Genomic DNA, 26,923 nt, shown 5'->3' on the forward strand with positions numbered 1-26,923 from the left:
TTTGAGGTCAGGTTCTATCCTTCAATTTGCAGATAACAGTATGTTAAAAATAAAAGACAATCAAAAATTAATTAATGAGGGACTTCCCTGGTGGTCCAGTGGTAAAGAATCCGCCCTCCAATGCAGGGGATGTGGGTTTGATCCCTGGTTGGGGAACTTAAGATCCCACATGCCACGGTGCAACTAGGCCCACGTGCCTCAACAAGAGAGCCTGCGTGCCGCAAGCTACAGAGCCCACGCGCCCTGGAGCCCTCATGTCACATCTAGAGAAGACAAAACCCACACACCACAACTAGACAGAAGCCTGCACCACAACAAAGAGCCTGTGTCACAACGAAAGATCCCACATGCCGCAACTAAGACCCAACGCAGCCAAAAAAAATAATGAAAACTTTAAAAATTAATTAATGAGACCAGTATTTGCTGTCATGGCATCATTATTTCAACCAAATTGTGATTTTGATGCTCAAGAGGATAGCTGCAAATGTTTAGAAAGTCACAAGCACTGTTGATTTTGAAGACACTGGAATGGATAAAACACATACATAGTTCCTTTGCCTGTGAAAAAGAAATCAGAGCCATATTTCCTAAAAATGTACCTTTCTAGAAATAGTTAATTAAAAATGGAGAAATCTAGAGAAATTCTCTCATATGTGTACACAAGAAGACACGTACAAGGATGTTCATTGCCGCACTTTTTATAATGGAAACAACCTAAATGTCCATCACAAAAGAGTAGATGTATTGAAGTATATTCATATGATAGAATACTATGCAGTGGTGAAAATGAACTAATGCTACATGTATCAACATGGATAAATCTCAAAAATGTTATGTTAAAAAAAGCAAGGTGCAGAATAATACTAACACATCATGCTTAGTTTATTATATTCTAAGTGCTTTGTATGGTATCAACTCATTTAGTCTTTAAAACAACCTTACATTGTAGGTATTATTATGAATTTCCATTTTATAGATGAGAAAAATGAGGCACAGAGAGATTAAGTTACTTGTCCAAGGTCACACAGCTGGTAAAATGTACAGCAGATATTCTAGACCACCTTTGGCTCCAATGTTTGTGCTCTTATTCACTGCACTGTACTACCTCTACTACTGATTGTATGATACCATTTAATAAAGCTTAAAATATGCAAAACGATGTTCTATACAGTTTATGGATAGACACATATGTGGTAAAAATATGAAAGCATGCATGGAAATGAAAGGCATCAAATCCACAAATGTGGCTCCTGAGAAAGGGAGACGGTAAATGAATGGAGGCAGGAAATTTCAGCTATATCATATCCATCAAGTCTTATTTCTTTTACAAAAAAGATCTTCAGTAAATATGGGAAACGTTTAAGACTTGACAGTACTGGGTAGTGAGTACAATGAAGCTTATATTATTCTCTATGAAGCTTATTATATTATTCTCTCTATATATCTTTATTTGTAAAACATTTCATAATTTTTACAACAAGTTTTAAGCAGAAGAAATAAAAAGGTATATTATAAAGCCAGAGTATATGTCTTGGATCTCCAATGTAATAAACAATTCTGATTGTAGTTTAAATATTTATACAAATAATGCAAAATAAAGATTCTGTGAAATTCAGAAACCCTTTTTCATTTCAGTTGAAATGCACTTGGATATTTAATAAAAGCTCAGTGATACGATCTAAAAAAATTAGTTTCTACAGATAAAAGTAATGAAACTTTACAACGAAATATTATTAGCATACATTCACATAGGCATAACATATACAGTATCTTGAGAGACCATGTCCAAATTCAAACCAGAAGTCCACATAACCATTTTGGAATACAATACTGTTGTTTATACATTTAAATTACATGGCTTAAAGAAAGTTGTACTTAATCAAGGAAAAGGAAGGATTCTGAAAACAGCTTTCAGAAGTATCCTGATAAAAGATCAGGTTTGAAAAGATGCATAATTCTATTTGAATAATAGGACATTTTATTTGTGTAACAACTAATCCCATATTTTAATTTAAAGGTCAAGTCATTGATTTGGAGCAAGGCAGAGGAGAAGAGAGACTGTTCTAGCTCCCTGTTTATAGACATTCAGGTAGTTACAGGAGACCTCCTAAAATCTAAGATGAGGTAACTTTCTCTTAATTTGGTGGAAAGGGGGTTTCTGGTTTTGTTGACAACGGAAAGAAACACTTTTATTCTTATTCTCCCCTCTTTAGTGAAACAGAAAATCCCACAGATTTCATGTCAATATCTCTTCCCCTAGAAACACAGACAACAAAGTCAAGAGAGCGGATATTTTATAAATATTCGTGTAGTTTTTCCCCCTTTTAATTTTTTTTCTGCCTTCCTCTTACTTACACATTTCAAAGCACATTTTTCCTGTCCAGAATAATTATCCCCATCCTTTAACCTGGGAGTGAGAGGAATTTTCCACTGCAAACGTTGTTGTCTAGCTACTGTGCCCATGAATTATGTTTCTGAAGCATTGATTGTCAATGATTTCCAAAGCAGTATTCACTCCACACTCTGGGGGTCAGACAACTTTTAGCACATCCTCAGAACTTGAAAGGAACATGGGGTTAATTACCATGTTTATGAGACATTTGTTGCCTCCTCTCTCTTCCTCTATGTGTGTGAGCTCACCCCTTTGGTGTGGAAGATCTGAGAAAAGAAGGTGAGAAGGAAAAATCAAGAAATTATAATACCTTTAATTTCTAACAAGGAGCTCCAAATACTGTTATTTTAAAATGTTGCATTTGTCTTTGCAAGCGCCAACTGTGATGGGGGGAGCTAAGGGGAAGGACTGTGCCATCATTTAACCTTTCAGTTTCATTATCTGTTAACTGGGAATAATAATACAGGCTTGACATACTTTGGTTCTTTGAAGATACGTTTAATAATAAATGTAACAAATGAATCTATTCTCCTTTTTAAAAATCAGGACACTAAAAAGATAAAGGTGGGAATTCCCTGGTGGTGCAGTGGATAAGACTCCTCGCTCCCAATGCAGGGGGCCAGGGTTTGAGCCCTGGTCGGGGAACTAGATCCCACATGCATGCCGCAACTAAGAGTTCTCATGCCACAACTAAGGAGTCCACATGGTGCAACTAAGGAGCCCGCCTGCTGCAACTAAGACCCCACACAACCAAATAAATAAATAAATAAATATTTAAAAAGGAAAAAAGATAAAAGTAAAATCCTTGTATTAATCAGCATTCTCCAGAGAAACAGAACCTACAGGATCCATATCTGTATCCATAGCTATATCTATAATCTATATCTATATCTATATCTCTGTGTGTGGAGAGAGAGAGAGATTGATTGTAAGGAGTTGGCTCAACACAATTATGGAGGCTGAGAAATCCCAAGATCTGCTGTTGAAAAGCTGGAAACACAGGAGAGCCAACAGTCTAGTTCCGATTTGAGAGTGAACAGGCTTGGAGACCCAAGAAGAGCTGATGTTTCAGTTTGAGCAGCTCAACAATCAGGCAGGAGGGAGGGTCAGCCTTTTTATTCTATTCAGGCCTTCAACTGATTTGATGAGGACCACCCATGTTAGAGAGGGCAATCTGCTTGACTCAGTCTACCGATTCAAATGTTAATCTCACCCCAAAACATCCTCACAGACACACTCAGAATAATCTTAGACCAAATAACTAGCAACCCCATGGCCTACTCAAGTTGACACATAAAACTGATTATCACAGTTCCCTTGGCCACCTCCCCAACTTGTTCCCCTCCCTTCTTCCCATAGGTAACCATTTTTGAGTTTGATGCTCATTCTTCCAGGTAAATCTTTTAAATACGTCTACCTAAATAGGTAGAGAAAAATACATAGTATTGTATTGTAGTATTCGACATAAATGGTATCAGATCATACATATCCTTTTGTGGCTTGTGGTTTTCATTCACATATGTTTTTTGGTTTTGTTTTTGTTTTTAATTTATTTTTGGCTGCGTTGGGTCTTCGTTGCTGCGCACGGGCTTTCTTTAGTTGCGGCGAGTGGGGGTTACTTTTTGTTGCGGTGCATGGCTTCCCGTTGCGGTGGCTTCTCTTGTTGCAGAGCACAGGCTCTAGGTGCGCGGGCTTCAGCAGTTGTGGCACACGGGCTCAGTAGTTGTGGCGCACGGGCTTAATTGCTCAATGGCATGGGGATCTTCCCGGACCAGGGCTTGAACCCATGTCCCCTGCATTGGCAGGCATATTCTTAACCACTGAGCCACCAGGGAAGTCCAGTATTTCTTTTGATGGGAGAGAACTAAACTAGTTTAATGAAAACTGATTGTAGAGTTTTAAGCTAGTCTTTTTGGTTTGTGTGTAATCTCATGAATTGATGCTTTTTGATAAAGATTCTTGAGGTAGAGATGGTATGGCAAGAGGCCAGCTCTCCACCCAAACAGGGCTTTTCAGAGTGGCTGTACTTTAGAGAGAATCAACTTAATTCTGGATCCAGAATTCATTTCTGCATATCCAGGACCTAATTTTTTCAGTGAACCCATCGTGATACCGTGTTTCCAATATCCAAGTACTGTTGAAGCCACCTCAGGTATAAGTAGGTAGATTCTTCTTATTTTACATTTTCCAGAGTACTTCATGTTCTTTTTACAAAAATTTCTTCCCAAAGTCTTTGGGATCACACCAGTTTATTTGAGCCTTTTGGTGGCTGTGACTCCTAATTAGGTTGTCGTTCATAAGTATGAGTTTTGTTTTTTCAGAGCTCACAAACCAAAATACTAATTTTTAAATTGGTTTTTAGACCTGGGTATAAGTGAACAAACCCCCTCATTCTATAAGTAGGTACTATTATCCCTACTTTACAGATATGGAAACTGAGGCTCAGAGAGGTTAAGGGAATTTCCCCCGGGTCACAAAGACCTGAAATGGCCGAGCCAGGATTCAGCCCCAGGTCTGGTTGAATTCAAGTCCAGTGCTTTTTCCACAGTATACTGCAGGTTTTCATGACATATTTTCTTTCTCTATCCCCAATCACTTTGCAACAATATGTATGTATATATTTGAGGCATATAAAAGTTCAAGTAAATAACAAGTAAAACTACCATTTATTGTCCACCCATTCTATGTCAAGCACTGGGCTAGGCATGGTACCTTTTCTGTAAAACCTCATAACATCCTTCTAAGGTAGATATTATGATCTCCATATTACAGATGAGAAAACTGAGGTTCAGAGTTTAAATGACTTTCACAGAGAGTGCCAGGGCAGGATTCAAACTCATATCTATTAGGATGCAAAATGTATGTACTTTCTACTACAACCAAGACCTTTCAGTATATTATTGTATTATATTTCTATGTATTATTAATATCTTTATTCTGGTCAAGGTTATATCTTTCTTAGGCAGCCTTTGTGTCACTCTCTAGCTTCCCTTAATAGTAGGTTTCATTTCATGTCTTACCTTAATGGGGTGGAGTTGAAGGAAGAATTAAACTCTTACTGTTATCTAGTGCCTTTTTTATTAGACTGTTGCATATTTTTTTCTTAATAAAATTATTTTGCTTGCATTTTTTAAACTGCTGACAGAACATCAGTAAACAGAAAATTTATCACCTGTGAAGAGTTCTCTGTTCTTTTCCTTAATATAATTTGGGTCTTTATCGAAGTATGTTTCTAGTTCTATAAGCATTTTTTATCTTTAAAAAATGGCTAAAATAACAGAGCAAGAAGAATCACTCATAAATTTCAGGAGTCATTCATTCGTTCATTTGTCCACTCATCCATTCAACTCATATTTTTAGAGTGCCTATTATGTGGCAGGCACTATGTTAGTTTCTGAGGATAAAAAGATAAATGTGACATAATTTCTATTCTCGAGAAACTCACAATCGGTGGGGGAGACCTATAGGTAAATTGACAGTTACAGTACAGAGTGATGAGTGCTGTGCCTGAACGAGAAAATAGGATAGTGCTTTCAACAGTAGGTCCTTGGGCCACCTGGGTTCGTATCCTGGCTCTGTCATTTACTAGCTGTCACTATAAGAATCTACTTCATACAGTTGATACAAGAATTGAGTTATTCACGTGAGTGATCAATAAATAGTATTATTCTGATAGCCATAAGCACTGGGTGATGTTGCAACACAGAAAAGGGGCACCTAACCCAGATTGAGAGGGGGGTTTGGGCAGTAGTCCTAGAGGTTGAGTCTTGAAAAAAAACTGGGAGTTACCCAAGCAGAGAAGGGGACAATGGTTTTTGACACAGAGTCTAGCAAAGGCACCAAGACATAAGGGGATACAGCATGAGTTGAGGAACGACAAGAAGTATAGTATTGCTGAAATATAAAGGGCAAGGGCAGGGGGGCAGTAGAGTGAGATTAGACAGGGACCAAATTGTGGAGGGACCTTGTAATCAGCACCAAAGACTTTGAACTTTATCCTGAGAGTGATAGAAATCCATGAAGGCTTATAATGAGGGGGCTAACATCAGCAGATGATTCTGGTGGAATCATGGACGATGGACAAGGGGGCAAGACTAGTATCAGGGAAACTTGTTAATAGGCTGTGACAATAGGTCAAAGGAGAAATGATGAGGGAGGCGCTGGACTAAAGCTATGGCAGTGTAGATGGGAGCATGGGACAGAGTCAAGGGGTATTTAGGAATTGTAAGAAGTAGCAGCACTTAGAGGCCATTTGGATAAGGTAGGTAGAAGATGTGAATCCTTATTTCTACCATTCACCCAGATAGGAAGTATAGGAGAAGCAGTTTGGGGAGAGATTTTCTTGACTTCAGTTCTGAATGCTTGCAAAATAAAATCTAAATTTCTTAGCACGGCATTCAAGGTCCCCCACGATCTGGCCCCAAATTATATTTTCAACTGTATCTCATGAGTATAGCTTTCCCCAGTCAGATTACAGAAAGCGGTCCTTTCAGGCTGTTTTCCTAAACCCCTGCCTCCTTCAAACAGACATAGACACAGGTAATGAGATAATGTCAATGAGATAATGTGATTTCTCTCTCATATATATATATATATATATATATATATATATATATAACACAAATGATGAATAAAGAGGTGACATTTCAGTTGTATGATTGTTAAAAATGACTTCCAGTGAATTATACCTCCCTGTGCTCATGTCCCTTCACAATGTGATGCTATGACTCCTCCTATCAAGAGGTGAAGTCTATTTCCTCTCCCCCTTGAATCTGGGCTGACCGTGTAACTTGGCGTTGACCAGTAAAATGCAGCAAAAGTGACATTCTGGGATTTCTGAGCCTAGGCAGGCCTTAAGAGAACTAGCAGTTTCTGCTTTTGCTCTTAGAACCCAGTTGCCATGGAAAAAAAGCCCAGGCTACTCTGCTGGAAAGAGGCTATGTGGAGAGAGAGGCCACGGGGGAAGAGAGACCACGTGGAGAGAGAGGACCAGGTGTGAGAGTGTCCCAGCTGAGCCCAGCCCCCAGGTGACCCACCTGCTGACTGCAGCCACACAAGTGAGCCCGAGAGGACCAACAGAACTGCCCAGCCAACCCAAAGAATCTTGGGAAATAATAAATCAGGTTGCTTTAAGCCACTCAGTTTAGGGAGAGTTTGTTATGCAGCAATAGGTAAGTGAGACAAACCGGCAATGGAAAGGTGAATAAGGAATCCTCCAGGAAGATAATGGAAGCAAGAGCTTTCCAGGCAAAGTGAATATAATGAACCAAGGCACAGAGGCGTCAAAGTGCACAACCTATCTCAGGAGGGGCAAGTGGTATTGTGTGGCTAAAGGAAAACAGGAGGTACACTGCAGGGAGGAGCTGATGAAAGGGGAAGCTGGATGTAAGTCTGGAAGGGAAAACTCTTGTTACCAGTTGCAGTTTAATGTTATCGTATCTTAGAACATCACACAGGAATTGTGCTTCTCTTGTATTGTTCCTTTCCTTTGTGAACTCTTTTCTCCCAAACCTTCTCAAAGAAATTGTTTGGTCGTTATCTGCTTTCTTCAATGTCATCATGTAGAGATTACTAAGAAACACTTTCAGAATTTAGCTGCCTGCCCAGTGGGTAAGTTAACATTGCCTTTCATTTTTGCTGAATTTTCTTTGCTATTCATTTATTAAAGAAGCAAACATTTATTGAGTTCCTAGCATATGCCAGGCACTTGGGATTCAGAAAAAGTAAGCCACCGTTCTTACCTTCTAGAAGTCTATAGTCTATTGGGTGAAATTGACAGGCAGTAGATTACAATAGAGCATGCTTAGCCCCAGAAAAGGAGAGGTTTTCATATAATTATTATTATCTAAGACAATACTGTATTTACAGAAAGAATTGCCATCAAGATCCTTTATTTGTTTCTGAAATAATAGACTTTAGGTTTTTAAGTGGCCATGAAACTGTGATGGGCTTAATGCCACCAGATTTGGTAAGAGACCACCTGGAATACTTGAATGTCAAAGTAAACTTTGCACCAAGAAAGCCAAATTACATATGGCCAGACTCCCTTTTCAGTTACTATGTAATACTTTTCTGAAATCCTCATTGTTAAGTTCTTACTATTTTTCTTTCACTTTCTTCTTGCAGCCTAAGACCGATTCATTCATGTATAATTTCTCCGGCATTTGGAGGTCTTGGAATCAGTTCTGTGCTAATATTCACAGCCTCTGGATCTGGAGCTCTTCATTGCTTCTTTTCCCCTTTTTGCTTTCAAGAATACTGTTTTTCAATTCCCTCCACCCAGTTTCTTTTCTGGTTCATTAGAAATCACTGTATAGCCCTTTAATTCTTTTATAGTGTACCTAGCTGACAGTTCCATTTTGCCATGTCTTTGCAAACCTCTAGGAGAGCAGCCCTTCCTTTTCTCCCATGTTTTCCCCAATGTGGTAATCTTGATCTTGTGTCTGCTAAGTTATGAGCTCTCTCCTATTCCACGCTGGTGCTGAGATCCCTAACTCAGCTTCCAGGAAATTATTTTCCTCTTTGCTTGGATGATATCCTTCGACTTTGTGGGGATGGAAAATATCATCCTGTTGAGCCTTCAGGATGTTGTTTGAAAGAATGCTGTTATTTGCCAGGAATATCCGTACAGTAGTTTGACTTCCAGCATATACATTATTCATTATTGTTCAGCCACACCTAGTCTTGCATATTATACCAATAGGATACTGGGCAGAGATGTGACTTTGACCCAGAATTCTTTTCAGTTCTATATCAAGGTGTTTATTAGTTTGATTCTATCTGAATTACCTCATTATTGACTCACACAGGATAATTTAATTGGAGAATCTTTTAATACTTAAACAGATGGGCTAAGCTGGTTTTTCCGCTTTTATTCCCTCAGGATAATAATTATCTAACTGAGAATATCAGTGGCTACAACTAGAGTCTTTTGCATCTCACTTTGGTCTTATCTACTGCTACCTTTTTGGTTCAAATATATATTCAAAACCTAGACTTAATATTTTTCTTCATTTCCAAAAAAAATCTGTATCTGCATTTGCTGACACTTGATACTTTTAGTGTGAAGATTTAATCTTTATAAGATTTATTCATTTCTCCAAACAAATCTGAAACAGTCATTTCACAGTGATGGCACCTGGGTTAAGACAAATTTCTGCCCAGACATCAGCATGATTTCCTCACCCTTATTCATAAAAATAGAATTCAATAATAAAATAATTAAATAGGCATTAGGAGGTACAGTTATTTGGTTTTTTTACTTGAAGTATAGTTGATTTACAGTGTTTCAGGTGTATAGCAAAGTGATTCAGTTATACATATATATATAAAATATGTTCTTTTTCAGATTCTTTTCCGTCATGGGTTATTACAAGATATTGAATATAGTTCCCTGTGCTATACAGTAAGTCCTTGTCTATAGTTGTTTTTCTTTTTTAACATCTTTATTGGAGTATAATTGCTTTACATTGTTGTGTTAGTTTCTGCTGTATAACAAAGTGAATCAGCTATAAGTATACATATATCCCCATATCCCTTCCCTCTTGAGCCTCCCTCCCACCCTCCCTATCCCATCCCTCTACGTGCTCACAAAGCACTGAGCTGATCTCCCTCTACAGTTTGTTTGTTTGTTTGTTTGTTTTTTTTTGCGGTACACTGGCCTCTCACTGTTGTGGCCTCTCCCATTGCAGAGCACAGGCTCCGGACACGCAGGCTCAGCGGCCATGGCTCAAGGGCCCAGCCGCTCCGCGGCATGTGGAATCTTCCCAGACCGGGGCATGAACCCGTGTCCCCTGCATCGGCAGGCGGACTCTTAACCACTGCACCACCAGGGAAGCCCTGTATTTTTTGTTTAATTCATATTTTTTATTGAAGTATAATGGACAAATTATATTAGTATCAGGTGTACAACATAGTGATTCATTATTTTTATAGATTATACTCCATTTATAGTTATTATAAAATTTTGGCTATATTCCCTGTGCTGTACATTACATCTTTTTATCTTACTTATTTTTTTTTAAACATCTTTATTGGAGTATAATTGCTTTACAATGGTGTGTTAGTTTCTGCTTTATAATAAAATGAATCAGCTATACATATATATATCCCCATTACAGTTGTATTTTAAAGTTCGTATCTTAGACCAACTTTGTCTTTTTCTTTTAAAATAAATTTTACCATTTCTTTTTTAAATTTTTAAAAAATTGGGGCCTCCCTGGTGGCGCAAGTGGTTGAGAGTCCGCCTGCCGATGCAGGGGATACGGGTTCGTGCCCCGGTCTGGGAGGATCCCATATGCCGCGGAGCGGCTGGGCCCGTGGGCCATGGCCGCTGGGCCTGAGCGTCCGGAGCCTGCGCGTCCGGAGCCTGTGCTCCGCAACGGGGGAGGCCACAACAGTGAGAGGCCCGCATACCGCAAAAAAAAAAAAAAAAAAAAAAAAAAAAAAAAAAAAAAAAAAATTTTTAAAAATTGTTATTTATTTTATTTATTTATTTTGGGATGTGTTAGGTCTTTGTTGCTGCACGCAGGCTTTCTCCATTTGTGGTGAGCAGGGGCTACTCTTCGTTGCGGTGCCCAGGCTTCTCATTGGGGCGGCTTCTCTTTGTTGCGGAGCACAGGCTCTAGGCATGCAGGCTTCAGTAGTTGTGGCACATGGGTTCAGTAGTTGTGGCTCGCAGGCTCTAGAGCGCAGGCTCAGTAGTTGTGGCGCACGGGCTTAGTTTCTCCGCGGCATGTGGGATCTTCCCGGACCGGGGCACGAACCCGTGTCCCCTGCATCGGCAGGCGGACTCTCAACCACTGTGCCACCAGGGAAGCCCCTGGTTAACTATTTTAAAATTGAAAATTTTATTGTGATAATTGTAGACTTGCCTATAGTTATAAGAAATAATACAGAGAGATCACTTGTACACTTTGCCCAGGTCTTCCCAGTGTTAACATCTTGTAAAACTGTAATATTATATCACAACAGAATATTGACATTGATACAATCCACTGGCCTTATTCTGATTTCCCAAGTTTTAATTGTACTAATTTGTGTACGTGTGTTTGTGTGTGCATGCATGCATGTTTGTATTAATTTATATACAATTTTATCACCCATGTAGATTCATGTATCTACCACCACAGTCAAGATACAGAACAGTTCCACACCACAAGGATTCCTCAAGTTGCCTTTTTATAACCACACCCACCTCCCTCTGATCTCCCTTCCTCATTATATAAAAAAAAGTCTGTATTTTGTATCTTTTCAAAACATACAATGGCAGAGCTACTAATAAAATCTATTTCTTTTGATTTTTAGTTCAGTGACCTTTACATCTTGTTTCTTACACGTCCCTTTTTTGGAAAAGCACTGACTGGCTAGGCAGTCAGATTAGTGGCAACCACTAATCCGTCCTCCATTTCTTACATTTCGTCATTTCCAAAATGTTATATAAATAGATACTTTTCAAAAGTTTTCTGCACTTAGAGTGAGAAGCATATGCAGTGCTACAGTATTTCAAGAACGGTAAAAGCCCTCTTTGTGTTTTTTACTCCGTTTGAAGGAAAATATTTCCTACCAGCAAAGTAAAAGAGTAAAATTGACCCAGCCTCTGGATATTTTACTCTGGTAAAGTTCTAATTTAGTGATGGTAACTGAAGCCCTTCAGCATGGACACTGCTTCAAGCAGTGGTTTCTATTAAAGGAAACTCTGCCCCCTCCCCCCACCAGGCAGTGCAGACAGAACATTGGGGTTGGGGGGAATGAAGGAAAGCTTTTGCCCAAGATTCAGATGTTGAAATTGTAACACATATTGATAAATGACAGAATTCAAAAGGCATTTACGAAAAAGTTTGATTTATACTCATAGTCTCAGATTCCATTTCATATTCCATCTTGGAACCAAACGTTCAGAAGTGTGCTTTCCTTTGAACATAAAGATGTCACCGTGAATCCAAGGGCATTACGAAATATACGCTTGACGTTGTTTTTCCTGTGATGGGGAGCAATACCACGTTCTCTTGCTTCCTTCTCTCAAATGGCAAAATGGCAAAAGGAGTTTGTGGGAAGGCTGCCCAGGTTAGGGGTCAATGGTTCTTTTCTCATGTGTTCTCAGTTGGTTTTGTTGTTCTAGGTTTCCCCTTACTACCCAGATAGACTTGGATGTTGTCACAACATCTTGCTCCCATCTCCCCTCTTGTTTTCTGCTTGGCCAATCCTAGCCTCTTTCCTCCCCCCACTCAACAACTCAACATTTGGATTTCAGCATCTCTTTTCTCCTCCTGCTGTGGAGTCATCTAAAGAATTTCACCTGCTGGGTGTTTCCAACAGTCCAATTAAAATGGGGGAAAGGGGAGGAGGGAAAGAAGAGGAATAAGAACAGCAAAGAAGAAATTATCAAGTATTAAGCAAAGCAAAGAGAGACCTCCTGTTTGGTTTCAGTGAAGCCATTGAGCTGATCTTTTACAATCTGTTGGGACTGGCGTCAGAGAGGAGATAAGTGAGCCAACTGAAGTGGAAAGATTGAGAATGAAGGTAGAGAGTGATCTGGAAAACTAAACTCCCCCAAAGAAAAGACTTTAAGAATCCTAAAGCCAAAGGATTAGTGGTCTTTACTACTACTGTGGGTTGTATTCTAAACATTTTAAAGGCGACTGGTATCAGTGGCTAAAAAATGTAGTAGCAACTTGAGAACAAGGAAAACTTACCTGAACTGGGTCATTTTTAATACCTATGAAAGACTGAGTAGAGGAAACCAGCCTGAGAGACTCACTGTGGTGTGTAATTATGCACTTTGAAAGCGCAGTTCATCCATGGATCTCAAAGCACATTACCAACTTTAATTATTTTTCATAACACCTCTGTGAGACCATTATTTCCTACAGATAGATGAAGAAACTGACATAGAAAGGGTACCAGGCCCTTTCAATCACACCATGAATCACCTGCTGAGTTGCTCCCGTTACTGATTTGTCATTTGAATTAACTGACCATTTCCCAATGAAGAGGGAATGCTTGAGCAGGACTTTGAGGGAATTTTGGCTTCTAATTTTTGCTTAGAAGCAATGGAGGCTGAATTCCTTTTAAGATGAAATGCTGTTCAAAGAGTCATTATTTAATGGAATGTGTATGGAAATATATTAAAATATTATTCAAGACACATGCCAGAACACACACAGAAGCCTATAGCATAACAGCCCATGTGGGTACTTTTGTCCTCCGTTAAACTTGCATAGAAAACAAAACAAAACAACAACAACAACAAATATATCACATACAATCATAAAATTTTAGTATCTGAACAGCCTTCAACAATCTCAGGGCCTGTAGCTTTGGTCGCACCACTCTGATGAAACCTGCTCCAATTACTGGGCCACTCCCTCACTTGTCCTTCTTTGTTCCTGTAATATATACCACACAATCTAGCTCTGTATCACACTATATTTACACTCTTTTGTTCCTTTGATTTATTTTGAGTTAAACAACACCGTGGTTACCAATGGTCGCTGCATTATGTTTGGAATGGGGGAATACCTTGTGAATGATGAAGGTAAATCTCTTTCTACTACCAAGACTATAAACTGCAGGAGGACCCAGCCTGGGTGTTACTTTCTTCTATCACTATGTCCCAGAATTTCTGTGTACACCGCAAGCAATTAATACACACTGTTGGTACGATTAAATAGGATTAAGAGACACTGGTGGAGGTCAATGATGAAGTGAAACAAGATTTCATTAAACGTATTAAACAAGGTGGCTTAATTTGAATATATATTTCAAATAAAAAGAAACTTGTGTGAGCCTTGTATATACCGTCCAGCCCCAGCAAAGGCTTAGAAAAAGTGATGGTTGCCTGGTGAGTGAATATCCTTTCCTTTATACCCCAACATACCTCACATAACCTGCTTTAGAAAAAACTTACCTGTTTTGTGCTCAGAAATTCAAAACCCATCATACCATCTTGAATTTCTCTAATCTGTAGGGGGAAAGAAAACCAAACTGATCCAAAATGTGTACCCAAGGAGACCTAGCGCACACAAAATGGCCTTGAGGATTCCCAGCAAATGCCTTTAGACCTCCCATTCAAAACCTCCATTTTTAGTCTTCAGATATGTCAGACTTTCTTGATTCTGAGCTCTGCACATGCTTCTCTCCTAGGCAGAAATCCCTTCCGCCACCTCCTTGACTATTGCAAGGGCCCCGTACTCCAGAATACTGCCCCCCAACACTCTCCCCAAAGTTTGAATTAGATACAGTTCCTATTGCCCTTCAGTGATAGAACTGACTCCCTAGCATCTAGCACAGAGCCTGGCACATAGTAGGTGTTTAATGTTGGTGCATTAAAAAAAACAAAAATGAAATTTGTAGAAAGTCAGTATTGATTCCAAATTGTATTACATTTGTCAACGCACAACTTTTAGATGAGGAGGCTTTCCCACTCCATTCACTTACTAATTTGTTCTTTTATTCCTTCACTCATACATCTATGTATTGAAAAAATTAATTCTGATTATTAGTGGACTAGACAGCATGCTAGTCATTGGGAACGTAGTGATTAGGAAGACATGGTTCCTGACTTCCAAGGTTTGCCTTGGCAACGTAGTGAAACATTCTCTTCCTCATTTCCAAATTCTTAAGATCAGAAACATAGTTAATCAATTTTGTTCTTTAGAATTACTTTTTCAATTCTAGTTGAGTAGACATGGTAAGGACCACATATACCTATTTGTTACTTCTATTTGGCTTTGTGGTTTGGTATCATATGGCCAGCCAGGTCTTGCTGTACAAAAAAAAAAAAAAAGCCTGGATTTGGACGTATACACTCAAAGTTCAGACAGTGAGGCAGCCAATTTAGCTAATTCATGCCCAAAATTAGCCAGAAACATATTCACTGCCCATAAGAACAGCTTGACTCGTGATTCACCATATGATTTAGGTGAGTCAGGTAACCTCTATGTCTGGGGTTCTTCAGCTGTACATTATAGAGGTGCTGTGACTATAATGAATGAGAGACACAACAGCATAGTGCAAGAGTACCAGACCAATTATTTTATCCTCCCTGAATTTATCTGTTTTATATAGTCTTATTTTCATACGTTAGAAAACAGAGCTGGCCTGACTGCCCAAGTAAATCTATTTAAGGGCCACTTGAATGGCAGGGTTTATGAACACAATTTCCACAATTGTACAGCAACAATTTCTCCAATTATCTCTGTGCCATTACCCATACACTTCTGATTTAAACACAGGAGTAACCATGTAGAGAGTGGAAGGCAAAGAGATAATGCATGTAAAGAATTTTGAGAGCCACGGAAGTGGCCAAAACTGTATAAGTGAATTTCATCAGTATACATCCTTGATTAATCAGATACTGGTCCACAACTGTTTCATTTTGTATGAAACTAACCCATAATTAGTCCAGTAAACTCTAATTAGAGGAATGATTCCTTGGGCTTATATAGTTATACTTTTTGAAGCTCTTTCATGTACATTTACTCATATGATCCTTGCAACAATCCTCTGAGGTAGGTGGAGCAGGGATACTTATCCCCATGTGTTAATATTTTTGTTACATTTCGTTACATGTAAATGACCATATATTGATTTATAACTCATACTAAGTACAGGTCTTTTTAATTATTTTTTTAAAATTTATTTATTAAAAAAATTTTTGTTTGGCTGCATTGGGTCTTCGTTGCTGCGCGCAGGCTTCCTCTAGTTGCGGCAAGCAGGGGCTACTCTTCTTTGCGGTGCACAGGCTTCTCATCGCGGTGGCTTCTCTCGTTGCGGAGCACGGGCTCTAGGCACGCGGGCTTCAGTAGTTGGGGCACGCAGGCTCAATAGTTGGGGCTCGTGGGCTCTAGAGCGCAGGCTCAGTAGTTGGGGCGCACGGGCTTAGTTGCTCCGCAGCATGTGGGATCTTCCCAGGCCAGGGATCACACCCATGTCCCCTGCATTGGCAGGCGGATTGTTAACCACTATGCCACCGGGGAAGTCCTTTACTTAATTCTTATATGAGCTATAAGAACATAATGTATCTGAAATATTTACAGTAGAAAACCAAGAAAGGCATAAGTACAGTACGTTCTTTTTAGTAGTCAAATAACAAACAAAAATCTAGTTGAAAGAAAAACAGGTTTTTCCAGGTGAGTCAGGTCATTCTCTTAATGATTAACACAGGCCTTTGTTAAATTTCTGCTAGGAAATCCCTGCACAATGTTTATTTAATGAAAAATAAAATAATTTTTAGCAAGTTTTTCTCCACTTCAGATTAATTTTACAGGGGAAATTTGGGGTCTTTGTTTTCAATTTAAGTTCCTCTGAAACATCAGTAATTGTTCATGAACATACTCATGTGTTATTTTTTCCTTCCTCAATCCAACTGTCAGTAATCTGGCAGAAGGAGAGCCTAATCACTGCCAAACAAAATTCCAATATTTAATGAGAAAATACATTTTTGATACTTTAGCCAAAAATGCAAAGCCCCTTATTTAAGCTAATGGAATTCAAAAGAAATCCCTAGTACCTAGTAACGAAATAAAGTTAAAACACAACACAGACTTAAAAAAAAGCTCAAAAGTTTTTGTAACAAATGGACATTTATAATTTTGCCTGTAAAAAATATTTTTGAAACATAAAATTCTCTGAAACAAGAATTAGATTTTGAAGCAAGATCATTGTTTAAATACTGTTACCTCAATTAATTATACCCTAGTCTTTTTTTGAATATTTAAATTCTTCTGGGAAAATAAAAGGGGGAAATAAAGTTTGGTTTCTCTTGGGTTCTTATTCCTTATTTGTTTTGAACCAGTATTCTTCTACTATTTATTCATAAGCCTAAAGTTAACAAGCATAGGCCCGTGCAAAAGATTCTTTATGCTGTAGTCACTAGTTATGGTGCATATAGGGTCTTGGAAGTATCAAATTAAACAGAATAAGATTGGAAAAAAAAACTCTAAACAGACCAAATCTATACAAAGCCAAATGGCTAGGTTATGGAAGTGTTTGTTATAAGCAAATTAGTAGTTTGCAGGAAAAGAAAAGAAAACTAAGTCTGACTTTCATCTAGCCTTTATCTACCTTAAGATTTTTATTTTGGATATAGTTAGAGACCAATATTGACCTTAGTGTGGATTTATGTAACTCTGAAGACCTTTAGAGACCTAAAACCACTACAAGAATTTTCTTTTGTGCCACACTTAAAAAATTTCAGACCTAAAAAAAGAATTCAGAATTGCTACTTACTATGAATTAGAGAGGCGGACCACTTCCAACTCTATCATTTGTAGATTAACTGCTCACATTTCACTGAAGCTTTGGCTCTTTCTAGAAGTGCAGGTCTGTTCTGTACAATTTCAACTAATTGCTGTCACACTAGTGCTTATAAGTGAGACTTCAAATACTTAACCCTTTCACTGCTTGATTGGAGGACAGTTTAATGGCAATGAGCAATGTGAGGCTATTCTGAACTTGGCAGTGTAGGGGCTTAAGAATGATTTTCATTATCAAATTCAAAGAGTACTGTATGCAAGAAAATTTTGTTGAAAAGTGGAATCAGAAGGGATTTTCAGGATGTTGCATTTTAAGTCTTCGCATTTTGGTAGCAGGAGAAAATACAGGACTGGATCAGCAATGAGTTACAAGGAGAAGAAAGGTTAAGGATGACAGTCATCTGCAGAGAGCTACATCAATTTAACTTACAGGTTTCAGCCATTTAGTTATTTCTGGATTCAGACCCCATACCATATGCCAGTGGTTTTCAAACTTTAGCCTGTATAAGAACCACCTAGAGGGTTTGTTAAAACACCAATTGCTGTGTTACACCCCCGAGTTTCTGATTCACTAGGTTTAGGTTGGGGCCCAACAATCTGTATTTCTAACAAGTTCCCAGGTGATGCAGGTGCTGCTGGTCCCCAGACCACACTTTGAGAACCACTAGGTATCCATACACCATGCAGTTAGCCTACCTTTATTTTTATTTATTTATTTATTTATTTATTTGCGGTACGCGGGCCTCTCACTGTTGTGGCCTCTCCCGTTGTGGAGCACAGGCTCCGGACCCGCAGGCTCAGCGGCCATGGCTCACGGGCCCAGCCGCTCCGTGGCATGTGGGATCTTCCCGGACCGGGGCACGAACCCGTGTCCCCTGGATCGGCAGGCGGACCCCCAACCACTGCGCCACCAGGGAAGCCCTATTCCCTCACTTTTTATTCCACCAGATTTGCTTGTAGCTTCTGAAACTCTCTGGGAAGCTGCCTCTACAGACTCACAAAAATCCTTCTCTGCTGCCTGCCTCAAAGGGGCAGTGGCTTCTTAGGTCTCTTGCTTATTCAAGCCTTGTTATGGTGACTATACTATCTCTTGAGTCAACCAGGCCAATCTCTGTGGGGAGGGGGGATTCATATTTTACACATGTTAAAAATTAACTTTTTATGCACTTATAGAATTCTATAAATTAATTTGAAAGCAGATGTCTTTTTTTAAAAAATATGATCTGACTTGATGTGTACCCTACTGCCTGGCCCAATGGCATAGGATATATTTAGGAGGTTACATTGTATTTAAGTATTTTATTTTCTTCTGAGAAAATGAAACTAAGTAATAAGATATCATTTTAAAGAATAGTGCTTTATTGAATAAGTTTTATTCACAGAAAAATAAGCTTTAATCTATGATGACTGCCAGATTTTACAGTAGAAAGCAATTTTCTTAGTTTTCCATACTGATGGAAAGGTTTCTACTAAATGAAAAGAGCCATAAAATTATATTCACAAATATAGTACTCTCTCTCACACATTTCACATGATTATTCACAACACTAACACAATGACATAAGAATCAGTCATTTTGTCAGGTTAGATAAAGTGTAACAGTAATGAAAAAAATGCAAACTCTTCTAACAAAAATTACATTAAAGCCTTTGTTACATCAAATAAAAATGCAAATTTGTTGCTAAGTATAGACAGAATGACAAAATATATAGTAATTTTAAATGTTACACAATGATGTAATGATACACAAGAATGTAATAAATGCCAAAAAATCTATATGCATTTCTGCAAACTTTAGACTTCAAAATAGAATCTTACCACCCAAACATTAATGTAGTATTATACAGTTTGAAGCTATATGTATTTGATTGTCCTATTGTATTAGTTATAAAGTATCATTTAATATGTAGTGAAGGTTATGGTATGGTATACAAGAAAAAATAAACATTTGAGACCTCCCTGGAGAGGTAGCTTGAAGTTTTTCACCGTCAAACTATGTCCCAGTCTGGGCTATCACTAATTAGCTATATAGCTTTGAACAAATCATTTCACCTTTCAGCCTCAGTTGCCTTATCTGTGAAACAAGAAGGATGAATTTAGATACTCTCTAAGGTCTCTTCTAGCTCTGACACCCTATGATTCTATTATGCTGCAAATGAAATTCACATTGTGCTAAGTGTACAAGAGTCAAACTGAAACTGATTATGAAAGTGGGAATAAGCCAACTGTTTCTATTAGGGAAGCTCAACTAAATTTGGTAAGAATATATTTTTCAAGTTATTAAAACAGGAATTTAAATATTTTTGAGGATTTGACCTACTTGTTCATTGTAATTTGCATCTTGACTATGACAAACAACAAAAAAAATGAGTAAGAGTCACTGAAAGAGTTATCATCTAAGTTTTAGCCCACATTTCCGGAGTCAAGGCATATATATCCACGGAAGGTAAAAGAGTGTTAGGTAGGGAATTAACATTTATAACAGGTATTTTACACATATGGCCTCCTTGAACTCATAACTTTGTAAGACGTACTATTCTCATTTCACAGATGAAGAAATGGTTACCTCTTTTTTCTTTTTTAAAGCAGATTTGGCTAAAAATAACCATATTTGTCAAATATTCCCTCCTGCTTTCTTATTTCTCTAATGGAAATGATACACAACCTATCCTACTTCTCCCACCCCTCCACCCCTTTTCCCCATATTCAACAACTGGGTGAGCAGGAAATAAAACAATGATTTTGGTCTAAAGGGTACGATACGTGGAACTAATGCTGTGGTGGTAGTCTCCATTCAGAGTTCAAAATACCAATTTTATCCACTAAAATGAAAACAGGAAACAAACTACCAACATTTAAATAATATAACAACAAAAGATCATAATACACAGGGCCAAATCACATCATATACATTCACTACACCCATCCTACCCCATCTTAGCCCCAAACCAAAGGGAAAAAAAAATAAAAACAAACAAAAAATCTAGTAGGAAAGGCAATACAAAGCTACTAATTAATAAACTGGAATTTATTTTATAAACACTAAACCCATTTCTCAAAAATTAAGACAAAGCTTTTCATCAGCACACCAGATTATTACAAATAAAGATAATTATTTATTTCAAAACAACGTGACTCTTCGCATGACTAAGATGTAGTAAAATAGGTGGTGCCTTTTGAAATCCTGGAGTGAACTTTATACAGAAAAGGAATGTCTACATGTAGATACTGAGAACTATTTTGGGAAGGGGGAGGCAGAGATTTGGATCTGGCTATATTTTTGACCTTGCAAGTGATCATTCTTTGCACAGTTAGATGGGAAGGATCCAGGGCTTTTCATAGTGCAAACAAAGACAAACATTGGTAAGTCTTTAAAAATTGGATTAGGGCTTCCCTGGTGGCGCAGTGGTTGAGAGTCCGCCTGCCGATGCAGGGGACACGGGTTCGTGCCCCGATCCCGGAAGATCCCACATGCCGCGGAGCGGCTGGGCCCGCGAGCCATGGCCGCGGAGCCTGTGTGTCCGGAGCCTGTGCTCCGCAACGGGAGAGGCCACAGCAGTGAGAGGCCCGCGTACAGCAAAAAAAAAAAAAAAAAAAAAAAAAAATTGGATTAGAAGTTGGAGTGCTGAGTGATTTAAGAACCTGAAGCAGGGCCTCCCTGGTGGCGCAGTGGTTAAGAGTCCGCCTGCCGATGCAGGGGATACGGGTTCGTGCCCCGGTCTGGGAGGATCCCATATGCCGCGGAGCGGCTGGGCCCGTGAGCCATGGCCGCTGGGCCTGCGCATCCGGAGCCTGTGCTCCGCAACGGGAGAGGCCACAACAGTGAGAGGCCCGCATACCGCAAAAAAAAAAAAAAAAAAAAAAAAAAAAAAAAAAAAAAAAAAGAACCTGAAGCAACAGCATTTCTAAACAATTCTTAAAATAAACTTGATAGCCATATCAGCTTCATGCATTAAATTTCACAACTCATGGGGAGAAAAAAGGTCTTGCTTAACTCTAAACATATAAGTTTTAAAAGAGTTTTAATGAACTGAGGCTTCCAAAACTGGAAAAGCCTTATGTTAAAACAGTTCAGTCCTTGGCCAACAACTAGATTGAACTAACTACCTGACTTGGAGCTGACATGTCCTGGAAAACACATTTTTAAAACTTTAACACTTTTCTCCCCTTGTAATTTAAATTTAAAGCTTAAACTATACATGTAAAATTTAACTTAATGAATATATAACTAAACCTAAGTAGAAGAAAGTGCAAAGGTAAAGAACTGAGGATTTACATAGTAAAACAAAAACAGGGCAGTCATTATTTGATTTTAAAAATTCTCATTTAAATTTGCAGTGCTTTAAATGAATATCAAAGTAGTAATCAACAGAGGTTAAGAGACCATAATACTCTTTCTCTTAGAAAATACAACAAAAATATAACTTTTAACAGTTCCACTCTCAAACTTTTCTCTACAGTAAAATGCCTCACTCACCTCTACAACAGGTTGTTGTGAGAATCTTTGTCTGGGTGTTCTATGAAGCATTTTTAAACTTTCATTTTCTTTTTTAATATATACTGATTCTTATTCAAGTTTTATTTTCTCTTTAATATTCAAACAACTATTCTTCTTTTCTTGTCAATACTTTATAATTTCCAATAGGTTTTTAAGGATCTTGAGAGAACATTTATTTCAGAAGTATCTACTACTATTACTAGACAAGAAAACAAAAAACTTAGGTAAAGACTTGACATTTTGTCTTATATACATCTTAATCATCCTAAAGGTAAAAACTCACATGAAACTTTAAGATACAAGATGATATGAGAATCTCAACATGGAAAGCTGTCACTATAACTACGAGCAGTGTACAAACATGCTTCTACTTTTACCTACATAAGCTGACAGATGCTTAAAATACTGGGTTAACGAAGATCTTTTAGTAAAGTGACTTAGGCAGGCTTAAACTAGCAAGGATTAAGGATGAATCCTTACTAATTAATTGGAAGATCTGAGACATATTTTATATTTCATTTTACAAAATCAGGAATATTTATTTTGAAACAAGAGAAGAAGACATGGTCTACCTGTCAGAAAACTACCACTCAGAAATATTTTTCATCCACAAAGCAGGAAAAACATATAAACATTTAAATTTCACATTGGCACCAAAAAGGTTAACTGCCCTGCCTTCTTGGATTAGAAAAACTGAAGCTGAGCAGTAAGTAGTTTTGCAGGCGTTTGAACATGCCTAAGCCTTTAAATCAGTAAAATACTTTCTAAAAATTCTGATTACAAAAGTAATACAGACTTATAAAAAATTCAAACAGAACAAAATAAAAAAAGTACAAAGTGAAAGGTCCCTCCCTGTAAAGCCCCTCTGGGACCCATTCCCCCCTCCCCAAAGAAACCACATTTAACAGTTTGGTGCCTATCTTTCCAAATCTTCTGTTCTATACGTATATAAAACACACACATCTCACTTGGTTCATTCTATACACAGTGTTTTGCCACTTGATTTTACACTTAATATACCTTTGACATCTTTCCATGTCAGTACGTATAGGCTAGATGGTATTCAATTATTAAATACCCTTTTAACAATGCCAAATCATTTTTAAAAATCATCCACCCAAGTACATGTGTATAATTTTAAAAGAAAATGGAGAAAATCCTAAAACACAAACATCTAAAGATAATCTCTATCTTTCTACCAGTGTAGAATAGTTCATTCCTTTTTCACACAAAACAAATTATGTGATTGGGGAGATTAATTCTAATCTGTACGTTTACAAAGAAGGCTCCATTTGTTAAGCCTATCTAAAAAGGATGAAAAAGTCAGTTGATTAATTCACTTACATTTAGAAATCTAAGTCAGTGTACTACAAATACATATTGTGATCAGTTATAATAATATGATGCTTCTTAGTCTAGGGTTTCAATTAAATAACAGTGAAAAAATAGGACAGATAATACAGCTAAAATCCTGAAAAATCCAGAAATTCAAATTTTAGATTGCTAACTATAACATCACAGTTTACATTTTTTTCCTACTTGATAGCAAATGCTAATGGAATTCAATGCTGATTTCTTAAAGTTGGTTCACATCACACATTCAATCAGCGTAATAAGAATATAACACGCCTACTGTAGTTAGATTAAGACATAAAAATTTTTTGCTTGAAAGTAATGACTGTGTAGCACATGGGACATTTGTCCACTGCTTCCGCACACTGTTTACAAGTGACCAGATGTCCACAAGGAATAAAAACTACAGCAATATTTCTATCCATACAGATTTTGCAAAGCTTTTCCTCTTGCAGGAGCCTTAGCTGCTCTTCAGTACTAATCTCTGTACAAAGAGAAAAAAAAAGTGTTAATTTTAGACTTTCTTAGTTGTTTAAATTCACTGAAATAATGTGAACCCCTACTATGTGCCAGACACTAATCAAGTGTTGGGAGATAGGATGACTCACATATGGCATCTGCTCTTAAGTAGTTCACATGCTAGTGGGAGAGAAAGATGTGAGCTGAGGCTACGGAGGTAAGCACAAAGTGATAAGTTCTATAATAAAGTTACATACAAAGTGCTCTGGGACAAGACCACAGAACAAGTTCTTCTGTTCAGACTAGCTGGGGAAGGCTTCACGTTGGCGGCTGTTGGATGGGGGAGGGGGAAGTGGAAGAGTGACATTTAAAAATAGCAATTTGCTAAGCAGAGAAGCAAGGCTTAGGTAAAAGAAGTAGCATATAGAAAAGGCATGGCTTATTCCAGAAATGGAGGGATGGATTTGAGGGCCACTTCTGAAGTGGGACAAGTAGGATTTGGTGACTGGATGTGAGGGATGAGGAAGAAAGGAAATAAAGTTGATTTCAAGATTTCTAGCATGGCTGACAAGGGGATGGTGATGCCAATAGGAAATATAAAAGGAGGTACAGGTTTGGGATTTTCAAGATTTTTTGAGGTGTTTGCACAGCATCCATATAAAAATGTCCAACAGGCAATCGGAGAGTCAAGTCTTGAGATCAGAAGAAGTCAGGGCTAAAGATAGAGATTTGGGTGTCATCAATACACAGGTGGCACTGAAGTTCTTGCTTAATTCAGCCTTTGTCAAACTAATTTTTGTGAAATGTTAACAAATATGCCATAGAAATGTTTCACTGTCATATAACTATAATGACAACATCAACAACAGCAGCAATTAACAGTAATATAGCACTTCTACTATGTGCTAGGCAGTATTCCAAATGCATTACTTATTATAACAACCTTTGTAATCACTGTATACCAGTGTATACCAAATTTAGCCTCACATGAGAATCACTTGGGGCATTTGTTTTAACAATATATTCTTTGGCCCCATTCACTGAATCTAAAATAATGGGGTTGAGCACACTGCCATTTTGGAAATCATGACTATCAAGTTCAGGGCAGTATAATAAAGCATATATGCCCTCTTAGAAGTTCAAAATGCATTTCCCTATTTAACTACAGAGTTCATTTTTCATGGCATCTCTTTTAACATTCTGGGGAACACTATTCTGAAAACAAGTTTGGGAAACAGTGGTCTAATTTTATTCAACAAATACTTACTGAACACTTAGCTAGGTTCTAGGCATTAGAGATAGAACAATTAACAAATATATAGACCCTGGGCTCCCAATCATTCATAGACAAGTAAGGAACACAAGCAGACAGGAAATTATAATACAGTGTGATGATAAAAAGTAATTATAATGTGTCATGAAGAACACAGGAAGGGTGTGTGTCCGTGCACACACACAAAAAGGGGAGGCTTCCCAGAAAAAATTATACCTAAACTGGGTCCTAAAGGATGAGTAGGAGTAAAGTAGGAGAGGGAGACAGCTTTGGGGGACAGGAGCAATGGGAGAAGAGGGTTCTGGGCAGAGGAAATGACATAAGCAGGCTCCAAGGAGAGAGACAGAACCAGGCCTGCAAGTACACAGGTAAGGCTTAGGAAGAGAATCTGAGGGGGAAATACCATGACATGAGGCTACAGAAGGTTAGCAGGAGCCTGATCGTGAAGGATTTGGCAACCCATGTAAAGGAATTTGGACTTGACACCGAGGACCCCAGGAGCCAGTGAAGGGTTTTAACCTGGAAAAAAATATCAGAATTGCTTCAGAAAGGTTTTCTTGATTAGCGGTGGAGAACAGGATTATATAATCTCTTTTTTCTTAAAAGGCAACTTCCTGGGCATAATCAAAACTCAAACATGGAACATAGAGATAAGAAGATAAACTGCCTGCCCCCAAGAAGCTTGTCTAATGGGCAGGAGAGAAAAAAAAAAGTTCCAAAATGATGTTACAATTGCTTTAACAGCAGAGAGAGTAGAGGGAGCTGCAAACTCTGCTATGGGTATTGGAGAAAACTTCAAAGAAGTGACCTTTGAGCTGAGCCTTGAAGGATGAGTTCAAGAAATGGATTTAAGGAACTGGGGGTGGAGTGGGGCATCAGATGAGGTATACAAACAGGAAAAAGGCATTCGGGGCATAGGAAACAACAGAAGCAAAGGGATGGCATTATAAACTGATTTATATTATATGGAAGCATCTGACCAAAAAAGTCAGAATAAAGTATATATTCATGCCATCACCAAGACTGTGGTAACCAGTGCGAGCTAGCCTGCCAGAGGAATATGGAAAAGTAGAGTGACTTGGTGAAGGGAAAGCACTTGAGATAACAGGCTTTCTGCTGCCATCCATAAGCAGAGGGACTCGGAGATCATGCAGAAGCAGAAAAAGGCAAATAAGAACGAAGAACCCAAATAACTTCATGTCCAATCCTCTTGCACTTCTCCTGTGTGCCTAGAGCTAGTCCCACCATGCTAGAGTTTCCTCCTGTAGTGCTCACAGGTCCCAGCACGGCATTCCCTTTGCCCTGAGTCTACAGCAGGTCTCTTTTGTGCTTCCTTCCCTTCAGGTAGTCTCTCTACACCTGGGCCAGTCCTGGGGGTATGGGGACTACCTCTTCCCAGCGTTTTTAAAAAAGTAGCTTTGTAATTCCAAGAAAAATCAAAAAAAGGAAGACAATTAAGTAATTTACACGTTACTTTTGGATGTAATGCCACAATGAATAAAAAAGGACACTGGATCAGATACCTCCAGTAGTCAAATTTACAGAGACAGAAAGGAAAGCAGAATGGTGGTTGCCAGGGGAGGGGGAAATGGGAGTTGTTGTTTAATAGGTAAAGAGTTTCAGTTTTGTAGATGAAAAGAGTTCTGGAGATTGACTGCACTACAGTGTGAATGTATTTAAAACTACTGAAC

The 26,923-nt window shown here is 38.3% G+C and overlaps 1 protein-coding gene across 5 annotated transcripts in view; it reads right to left on the minus strand.

The window, feature by feature from the left end:
• Positions 1–21,547: 21,547 nt before the first annotated feature.
• The window catches only part of XIAP (X-linked inhibitor of apoptosis), a 42,999-nt gene continuing 37,623 nt past the window's right edge, over positions 21,548–26,923 (minus strand). For all 5 annotated transcript variants that reach the window (XM_060086732.1, XM_060086733.1, XM_060086734.1 and 2 more), the window contains one exon: positions 21,548–23,984. In XM_060086732.1, coding sequence (XP_059942715.1) covers positions 23,791–23,984 — 194 coding nt within the window. In that variant the 3' untranslated portion in view covers positions 21,548–23,790. The remainder of the gene's footprint in view (positions 23,985–26,923) is intronic.

The sequence above is a fragment of the Mesoplodon densirostris genome, chromosome X (genome assembly GCF_025265405.1).
Source record: "Mesoplodon densirostris isolate mMesDen1 chromosome X, mMesDen1 primary haplotype, whole genome shotgun sequence".
Classification (NCBI taxonomy): domain Eukaryota; kingdom Metazoa; phylum Chordata; class Mammalia; order Artiodactyla; family Ziphiidae; genus Mesoplodon; species Mesoplodon densirostris.